The 10,660-nt window shown below is 42.7% G+C and overlaps 1 protein-coding gene and 1 pseudogene across 1 annotated transcript in view; both read right to left on the reverse strand.

Moving 5' to 3' along the window:
- Positions 1-762: 762 nt before the first annotated feature.
- Positions 763-1,135, reverse strand: LOC102857919 (annotated as a pseudogene).
- Positions 1,136-5,561: 4,426 nt separating this feature from the next.
- ADAMTS17 (ADAM metallopeptidase with thrombospondin type 1 motif, 17) overlaps positions 5,562-10,660 on the reverse strand; it is a 530,244-nt gene continuing 525,145 nt past the window's right edge. The window contains exons 22-23 of the mRNA XM_006900064.1: positions 6,911-7,088; positions 5,562-5,737 (exon numbers count right to left, since the gene is read on the reverse strand). Of these exons, the coding sequence (XP_006900126.1) occupies positions 5,562-5,737; positions 6,911-7,088 (354 nt within the window). The remainder of the gene's footprint in view (positions 5,738-6,910; positions 7,089-10,660) is intronic.

Here is a 10,660-nt window from a genome sequence, read left to right on the forward strand (position 1 = left end):
TGAAGTAGGTGTCACTGCCCTCCCCCTTTATAAATGGCAAAGGGAACCTGTGGGTTGTGAACAGACTCCCCCCAGGTCTAAACAGCTTTTGGCAGAAGCATTCAACAGATCAAAATATGTGGTGCATTTAGGATGTTGGTCCTCTTGGGCATGCTGCCACTGTTAAGTGTCATCAAGTAAACAACTCACAGTGACTTTCAACAATCCATTATATTGGTGATCATCTTCTCTGGCCTGTCCAAGGAAACCCAAACCTGCAGGTGGCCAGGTGTCTCCTGAGGGCAGCTGGGCGCGTGTCTCCCGTGGACTGCCGCCTGCTTCTCCTGATGCTGCCATCTTGGCTCCAAGAATTCTCCCCAGAACAAGTCCACTTTGCGGCAGTGTGGCGGCTCCACTGCACCAGTCTCAGGGAGGCCCAGTGCCTACCGTGCATCTTGGGTGAGGGAATCCCTGGGTTCTGGCAGCAGGAGCCTCATGGAGCTGCAGCGGCTCGGCAGGATGGGGCTTGGGAATCCTTGAATTCTTGTTTTTGAGCCTTGATCTTCACTTAAGACCAGTCATCAACTGTTGAACTGTTCAATTATCAATAAACAGAGGTCTGTAGAAGGCCGTAGTGGCCCTCCTCCAAGAGGTCTGCTGCTCCTGTAGCTCACCATATTGTCTCTGCCTCCCCGCCATCTTGGATCTCCCTAGATTGTTTTTTACCATCATTGTTTATTTAATAAGCAAGTAAGATAAAGATTCCATTGTCATCATTAAATCTTAGTCTTCAGAGAACATAATTTCCACAAGGCTGGCCTGAAGACACTCAGATTCTACCAGTTTTTTAGATGTTCATATTTAAGCAGTGTAGTCACTACAGTTACTTTCAGCTTTTTTTCTGAAATCATTGATGGGATGTTTCCAGTAAGGTTTTCCCCTTACTTGGTAGTAGATGAACACATATTTCTTTACTAATGTGCTTCAGACCCTCTTGAATGTCTGGTTCAGCTTGCACACAGCCAGGGCTCCAGCTTTTCTCTTATGTGTCCTTAGAACCCGTAAAGTAGGCAAAAATAGTTTCGCTATCATGCTGCTCTACAGGCTGGCTGAATTCCTTGAAGCCCATCATGGGCACTTCCTCATAGTGGGCCATTGAGACAAATCCTGTTCTTGAGAATTAATACACACTGGAGATCGTCTGGCATCTGGTAAGCTATGGACAGTTGTTGACTGAACAAATAGTCTTTATCCAGTGAAATGTCTGAATGCTGTTCCAACACTGGAGTCCTTTGGTGGTGCAGTTATTTTTGTCTGCTAACCAAAACGTTGCTGGCTTGAGTATACATACCCAGAGATAGTTTAGGAGAAAAGTCAGTGATATACTTCTGAAATGTCAGCCCCGGAATACCCACTGAAACACAGTTCTACTGTGACATGAGTGGGTCACCTTGTGTTGGACCTGACTCAGTGGCAATTGGTTTGACTCCATCATTAAAGGAAGCTCCAAGTCCTTGGGTAAAGAGTTTTCCATTTGATGTCTGGAGACCAATACCCCCACAACTGTAAGACCTGCAATGCTCCTACTCTGTGTAAAGCCCAAAGTGTATCCAAAGGCACCCCAAGTAGGAAGGCCTTTGAATATACCTGATTGGACCAGGACTCCTACTCTCACCCCCTGGAGAAAAACTGCTGTTTGTGTTAGCAATACATCCATTCTTGCCTGCTGTCTTGTAAAACTTTTCCACTGTTACTGGGATGAGATGGTATCTCATTGTGGCTTTGATTTGCATATATCTTATTGCCATTGATTTAGATCATTTCTTCAAATGATCAAATGTCTGTTGGCCATCTGAAGATCTTCCTTGTGAAAACTCTTTCTGTATCTTTTGCCCATTTTATAATTATGTTACCAGTCTTTTTCTTGTGGAGGGCTTGTGGGATTCTGTGAACTTTTGATATGAAACCCTTGTCTGAAATGGTTATTACCAAATGTTTGTTCCCAGTCAGGAGGTTTTCTTTTCACTCTGTTGTTAAATATTTTTGATGCACACAGGGATTTAACCTTTACAAGGTCCCCTTCATCAATTTTATCCTCTCTAGACTGTGCATTTCTGCCTGTATTTATTTGGCAGTCTCTTCCTATCATAGACTAGGCCTTCTAAGCTTCATCCCAGTTTGTCTCTTATGAATTTTATAGTTTGGGGCTTTACTCGCAGGTCTCTAATCCACCTTGAGTTGATTTTTTTATATGGTATGAGATGTAGATCCTGTTTCCGTTTTCTGTAGGTAGCATTCCAGTTTTGTCAGCACCATTTGTTGAAGAGGTTGTCATTTTTAATTTGATAGGCTTTATTTCCTTGTCAAATATCAGTTGCCCATAGATAGATGGATCCATTTCTAGGTGCTCAATTCTGTTCCACTGTTCTATGTGCCTATCATGGTACCAGTATTGTACAGTTTTGGTTACTACAACTGTGTAATGGGTTCTGAGGTGCCTCTCACTTCATTTTTGTTTTTCAGAAGTGCTTTGCTTATTATGGATCTCTTTCCTCTGCATATAAAGTTGACAATTTTCCTTTCTATCTTGAAAAATGAACTTGGCATGTGTATTCATACGGCATTGAACATGTAGATTGCTTTTAGTAGGATTGTCATTTTTACAATATTGAATCTTCCTATCTATGTACAGAAAACATTTTTTCATTTCTTTAGGTCTTTTATTGTGAAGGACTGGTTTTTATCTTGTATTAAACAGGCTGCCTTAAAATTGTCATGGAAAAACATTTTATTAAGAATAATCTATTTGCTTTCAATGACATGCTTAATCTTTCATTTATAGATTATAATATTTGTTTTCTATTCCTTTTTATTTTCTTTTAAAACCAGCACCAAAAAGTAAAAGTATAATGAATACAGTACATAATGTATGGCAATTAACCTAAAATACATATATTTGACTCTGAAACAAACAAAAAGTGATGTTATTATTTCCATTCAGAATCTTTCTTTGTAGACTGATAATATCAAGCTAGGGCAACTGAGGAAGATTTTCTTTTTGTTTACACCAACAAAATAGCACCATAAGGGCACGAAACTCTGTAGATAGTAACATATTTGTTAACCAAAAAGGTACAGTTCTTGAGCAACAGTACAAAGTATTGTCAACAAGACAGAGACATAACTGTTATAATCACAGACTTCACTGTTCTCTGCGCAAAGTGGGACTACAGTGTCTCACTGGTGTCACCAAAATCAGTCAGAGTACGATTATGAATTTCAGAGCCTGAATGCTAGGATTAATTCAGTGAGATCACAAAGAGGAGTTGGAAGCAGGGATGCTCAATGTGATCCAAGATTATGGACATTGACACTTTCAGAACAACTTGGAGAAAGACTAAAATTTAGAAATAGCAGGTAAAGTCACCACTTTTGCACACACACTTCTGAGTGCTTGATTGAGAGGTGGCTGTGGGGCTCCTACACAAATCAGCTCCTCAGCCCCAAGAGGACTTTTTGTTGATTTGAAGCTAGGGAACAAGTAAAACTCAGCTCCCTGGGAATTAAAAGTTTTTGTGGAAAGAGGGCCTTGGGAAGTCTGTTGGTGGCATGCCCACCTGTGTGCATAGCCCCTGTGAAAGTGCTGGTGTTTATTATGCTGCAAGGCGACTCCTCTAGCTTCCTGCATCCACTCTCTCCTCTCTAAGAGCACCAGAAGTTTTCTCACCAGCTTCTTATTAATTTAAGAATTACTTGTCATCATACTATTTCTCTGCTTCGGGGGAATAAAAAATAAAAACAAAAAAACAGCTCCTATGACAGGGGAGAAAATAAGACATGGGTTTTGTCTGCATTTACTTTTTAAATTTATCCTATAGTTGTGAAATTTAAAAAAAAACACCCACAAACTAGTAAAACTATAAACAGAGCACCAATAAACCAAGAAGCACTTGGTGATGACCCTAAAGAAAGTTGCCTACGTATGACATAAACGAGGTGGATTTTTCAAGGGAAAGCCCTTGAACATTAGCACTTGTGAAATGCTCAACATGTTGATAAGCAAAACAGGCCTTGTACTGAGGGTCAATGCTCTCAGTCCAGCCTGTGTCCTGGGCAGCAAGACCCTACCAATTTCTGTGTTCTCAGAGAGGTCCACTTTCTACCCTCACTCAGCTGTTGCGAGTGGGGTGGGGAGGGGACTGAGAAAAGGAAATACCTTTTCTAACTTCCTGGGCATCATTTTTGTCCCACTTGGAAGGCAGGCTATCCCGACGGCTGTGATGATCACAGGGAACACACTATTGGAATTTTACATGATGGCTCTCTAGTGGTGCAGTAGACCCAACTGGCCTCATGACCTTGAAAGAGAACTGCTCTTCAGGGCTAAAGAAGCACTGCAGTCCTAAAATGCAGAGCTCAGAGCTGAATTTGTTCCTAAATTGGTTCTAGAATCAATTTCAGAAATGGCCAAGGTCAATAGAGGTGGGGTAGCATGTATAATAAGGAATGAAGTTTTATAAAATACTTCTAGAGCAGAATACTCCCCCATCCCCGAAGACAGTGGGGAGGAGACCTATGTATCCCAACAAAGCTGTCCTAGCTTATCTTTACATCACGGAGCAATGGCTCTCACCAAATTAGCATATGTCACATATCTTGTTGTTGTTGATTGCTATTGAGTTGAAAAAAACTCATAGCGACCCTATGAACGAAAGACCTGAACCCTGTTCTATAACTATCATCATTTCTCTAAGTTCATAGAGTTTCCAGAGGCATGTTGTTTAGGAAGTGGATGCCACTCCTGCTCACATATCTTAGCACCTTGAAAAGTTACTGTTTCCTATGAAGAGAACAGCTGAGATAGGAAATGAAGATGTAAACCGACCCCCTTCCTGAATATTCTCCTTCACATTGATGCCATGGGGAACTGCACAGGTCTCTTGTCCTTATTGGCTCACACAGATTGAAACTCTCAAGGGTGAAATGGTAAGACAAAGCCCAGGATTTAAAGAAGAATGTATTGTTAGATATATATAGAGGCAAAGCCGTGATGAAGAGTAGTATTGGTTCTTTCTCCAGAAAAGTATCTAGTAGAGGCTGGCAGATACTGGTACTTCAATCTAAATACAGCTTCTTAGAACATTTGGGGATTGCTCCAGTCTTCTGGAACACAAAGCACTGGAAACACAAAGGTTGACGTGAAGCCAAGATGGAAGACCTACTTGCTCCTCTTTCTCCATCACTGTTTTCCAGAGGTGTTCCTTTCTGAGGTACACAGGCCTTAGAAACATTAATTCTCTGTAACTAGACTATTTTTCTTTACTGTAGAGAGCCATCCAGTGGCCACTAATAATACATTAAATAAAAAGTATCAATAGTAAATGTCAAGCCTATTCTAAAGTTCTATGCAGTAGAATTGTGGCAGGCTGTGAGTGGGCGTAGTGTGTTTGGGAGGAATGGCTGCAGGGATGGTCTGCTCAAGAGGCTAGGAGGGTGGACCTCCACCAGGTCACATTGCTTGGACCCACTGGGCAATGGACCTCAAGTCAGACAAGTAAGATAGACATTGCACTGGGGCTGGCTCACACATATAAGCTGGGCTGTGGCTGCTGTGGTGAATGCATCCTGCTGGCATAGAAGTCCCTGCATGTCTGGCAGCAGCGTTGGTACCACCTCATATCCTGGCAAAGGTTCTTCTCCCGGATGACTCGACAGTACACTGTCCACTGGTCACGTGTGCATTTGTAGGTCAGTGCAGCTAGGGTACAGAGGGGAAACAAAGTCCATCAGTTATGGGTGACCTAAAGGCATCAGAGACACTACAACCTTCCCTAGCACACACGAAGAAAGATGGTGTCTTTTGGCTGACACCCCCAAGGGAATCCCCCCTTTACTGCGGTGCACACTAGAGCCTTATTAAAGGCAATAAACTCAAGGCTCTTGCTACAGGGGTTACAGTCTTGCGACTAACCTAACAAGTGGGATGGATCTAATGCTCTGGTAGCTTCACTGAGGACAGCACTAGGTGACAGTGCTTCTGTGATAAATGGAATTTGCTGTTATTTGTTGGCAAGGACACTACAATTATTGGTATTTATAGAATGTACTGAAACAGGGTCTGCACAAACACATAACCTGCATCTCCTTTGTGTCTTAGTCATCTAAGAAGACCCCACTGGAGGCCCTGGGTGTGACTGGGAGGCTTGTGCTTATAAAAGCCAGCAGAACACTTCTGCACCTTTATTCTGTCCCCTCCCCATAGAGCTCATCAATAAAGACCTTCACCTGGTGCTGTTTCTGTGGCAGGGAAAGGATGTTTAGGTGGGAAAATAGTCTCAAAGGAGTTTTATTTGAAAAACAGAAACTCTGATTAAAAGAAGTATGCAATCACTATTAATTAAATGGTCCCTTCTCTTTCTCAAGCCACCACTGGCCTTGAGTGTGGACTGGACAAGAACAGGGACTTTGGGGGCCAGATCTTCATACAGCAGCTCCCTGTGGCTGATTTCTTCTAATCAGAAATACACACACACACACACACACACACACACACACACACACACACACACACCCATATCTTTCATATCTAGAAAGAAGTGTACCCTGCCATCATCCTCACTCCCAGGAGTCCTAAATGGTTTAGGAAACCTACTCACATGTTCCCCAAATGTTGACAGAAGGGCTTAGTGGGGCACTCAAAGTACAGTAGACACTTGACACTAGAGTTAATAAATGTCTTTTCCAAGACAAAGTATGAAACACCTCCTCAGAAACCTCTTACAGCCACATAAATGTAGCCCTCTTCAGACATGAATCAGGCCATAAGAAGGGCTTGTAGGCTTATAGAATTCTATCACCTAAAAAATACAGGGGTGCAGCCCACCTTGTGTGTGAAGAGGCAGAGGCACTCACCCAGCCGTGGGGAACTCACCCAGCCGTGGGGAGGTGATGGTGTTCACATTGATCCGATCATTGCATGCCTCCTGGTGGCACTGTCTATAGGTCGCAGGCTTGGAGAGGGTGGGACACTCATTGCCATGGCGTCCGGTGACCTTGTGCATGCATTGCACCACACGAGACTGCAGGCCCTTCCCACAGGTTGAAGAACACTGTGGAGACAGGAGGCGTATCTGTTATGTATTTGCAGGTAAGAGGGTCTGCCTGATTGAAGACTTCGACTAAAGAGTGAAATCTGAGTTGGAATTGAACAAGATAGTCTTGCTTTCTCAAGTCTCACTGGTTGTCTCTCCTGTACCACTCCCAACCCTCTCACCCCTCCAGCTTAGGCCCCAGTCCCTACGATATGAATCTGGACAATGGGCCAATTTTGGGCTTGAAAGGAGCCTGATGGAGACTGGCATAGCTCCTTAGAAGCAAGAACAGGAAATTTGTCTCACAGGCTTTTGGGCACGTTGTTAGGTGCCAGTTCCTGGAAAAAGGCATCATGTTGGTTAAGGTAGAGGATAAATGAAAGAAAGGAAGACCATAAACAAAATGGATTAACACATTTTTAACACTGTAACCATGGGTTTGAACATGTAGGAAAACATAAAGATGGTGTGGAATACAGTGGTGTTCAGGTCTGATGTTTTTAGGGACACTGTGAGTTGCATTTGACTCAAGGGCACCTAACAATAGCAAGAACAATATAGCATGAGAAACTCAGAAATAAGCAAAGTTAAAGGGGGGAAAAAGCCCCACAATTTTTCTTGCATAACAGAGTCATAAGGCTAACTTTTCATTTATAGGAGTCTCTAGGATCTCTGGTGGTCTAGTGGGCAAGGAAATAGGCTGCTAACCCAAAAGCATGCAGTTCAAATCCAATAGCTGCTCCAACTCCTCCTAGGCTGTGGTTACAACTTCTGAAAATTCACTGGAGGGTCAGTTATTAATTGATTCTGACTCAATGACACACAACAACAACTAAGCAGGGCAACTAGTTAAGTACTTGGCCATTAACCAAGGTTAGTAGTTTCAATCTACCTAAATGAAGCCTGAAAAAGTTTGGTGATATTCCCTAAAGAGCACAGCCACTGAGAACCCGATGGACATTTGTATGGCCACTATGAGTTGCGGCTGACTTGATGGCAATTGGTTTTACTGCTTTTAATTTTGATACCAAATCACTAGTCAGTGGTATTTTAAACACTTGCAGACCTTGCAGGAGAGATGGAGTTCACCGAAACCAAAATCAAAGGGGATGTGGCAGACAATTACAAATATTTGTGAGTAGACTGTTAAAAATGTTGTCTTTCTGTTCTCCCTCTAGATCCTCTCTATACTCTCCTAGAGCATTTTACAGCACGAGTTGTCAGGCAGCCTGCTCTTTGCTCAACCCTGCCCTCCAGTGTGTAAGGCCCTTGCCCACTATCCAGGGAGCTATTGGAACCATGTGTCCTTTGAGATGGGCTTTCCAAGCTGGAGAGCCAGGTCCACAGGGCACCTATCCAAAGATCTGAGAGTGCTGTGCAAAGGTATGATAAAATACAAGCAGGGCAATGGGCAGCAATGGGCTAACATGTAGCTTCCTTGTGTGGAGGGAAGAGCAAGTACTCAAAGAGGTCACATGTGACAAAGATGCCCAATACTGTCCAGATGATGTGTGACCCTGTCTCCTCCTCTCTAGGCCTTCCCTCCACTGTGAAGATTCCTTTCAAACACGGATGAAGACAATCATCTTATCATCAGTGTCAGGTTTCTGTTTGCTCTTGAAGGAGATTTGTGCTAGATTAATTTCTCTGCTTTCTGGTCTGACAAACAGGATTGTATTTATTTCATCCTAGAAGGCTAAAGAAAACTCTTGGGAATGATGGAGTCCCTGGGTAGTGCAAACAGTTAATGTACTCAGCTACTAACAAAAAGACAAATGTAGGTGCCCACTCATTGGCACCTCAGATGAAAGACCTGTTGATTTAAAGTCACCCACTGAAAATCCCATGGAGCACAGGTTTATGCACAGGTTGCCTAAGTCAGAGTCAAGTCAATAGCAGCAATGAATTTCACTAGAGAGGCCCTTCTCTTTTTAGACAACAAAAGGTATGAAATCCACAAAGCAGCGCAACTATGGCAGCTTCAAACCAGAAAGGGCTCCCCATCAACAAAGGAAGGCTGCAGGGTCCATCTCAGGTGGTACTCTGCAACAAGACCTGGCTACACACCTCCATGGCTATCAGACTCAGAAGATTAATTTGTGTACTAAAAATGCAGATTTCTACTCTCTCTCCTGGACCTGAGGAGCTTGCATGTGGGCTCACTGAATGATGAGATCATATAAAGAGGTTTCACACCAAGAGGGAGACTTTCAATTTGATAAGGTGCTACACACAGCAATTCAAATTTCCTCCTGGGTGTCATCTTGAATGGAGCAGGTCTTAAAGGAGGCTGTGCATTGGAGAGTTGTGAAAAATCCAGAGGTCCCAGGCAAATACTATACTCAGAATTTCTAGATTGGGTTAAAGCATGAGTGTTTTTATTATGTATTTTTGAAGGAACTGCTGAAGAAGCTCAATATCAGCTGTAAAAACTAGACCTGGATCCAATTATGGAACAGACCACCAACTTCTCATATGCAAGTTCAAGCTGAAGCTGAGGAAAATTAAACCGAATCCAAGGAAACCAAAATATAACTTTGAGTCTATCCCACCTGAATTTCAGAACCATCTCAAGAACAGGTTTGAGGCCTTGAACATGCAGGAGCGAAGACCAGATGAGTTGTGGGAGGACATCTAGGGTATCATCCAAGAAGAGTGCAAACATTCACTACAAAGACAGAAGAGGAAGAAAAGACCAAATGGATGTCAGAAGAAACCGAAGATTTCACTGGAACGCAGAGAAGCCAAAGCACAAGGAAGAATTCAAGATACTAAAGAGCTAAACAGAAGATTTCAAAAGGCAGCGCGGGATGACAAAGTAAAATATTACAATGAAATGTGCAAGGAGCTGGAGTCAGAAAACCAAAAGGATTGAACTTGCTCAGTATTTCCTAAGCTCAAGGAACTGAAGAAAAAATTCAAACCTAGAGTGGCTATAATCAAGGATGCTTTAGGCAGAGTATTAAATGATTCAGGAATTATCAAAAGAAGATGGAAAGAATATACTGAGTCATTGTATCGAAAGGAATTGGCAGATACAGAAGAATATAATGAAACAACATATGAGCAAGAGCATATGGTGATGAAGGAAGAAGTTCAAGCTGCATTCAAGGGAATAGCAAAAAATAAGGCCCTAGGAATAGATGGTATACCAATTGACACATTTCAGCTAACAGATGCCGCCCTGGATGTGGTCACCAAGTTGTGCCAAGAAATCTGGAGGACAACCACTTGGCCAACTGACTGGAAGAGATCTATGTTTCTTCCCATTCCAAAGAAGGGTGACTCAACAGAGTGTGAAAACTAGAGAATGATATCACTGATTCCACATGCAAGCAAGATTCTACTGAAGAGTATCCAAAAACGACTGGAACAGCACATCAGCAGAGAACTGTCAGAAGTCCAGGCTGGGTTTAGAAGGGGTCGTGGTACTAGGGATATTGTAGCTAATGTTAGATGGATCTTGGCTGAAAGCAGGGAGTACAAGAGGAATGTCTATCTGTGCTTCATTGATTATGCAAAGGCATTTGACTCTGTGGACCATAACAAACTATGGCTGACTGTGAAAAGAATGGGAATCCCAGAACACT

This window comes from Elephantulus edwardii, unplaced genomic scaffold (genome assembly GCF_000299155.1).
Source record: "Elephantulus edwardii isolate Elephantulus edwardi_28Jun2011 unplaced genomic scaffold, EleEdw1.0 scaffold00272, whole genome shotgun sequence".
Lineage (NCBI taxonomy): Eukaryota > Metazoa > Chordata > Mammalia > Macroscelidea > Macroscelididae > Elephantulus > Elephantulus edwardii.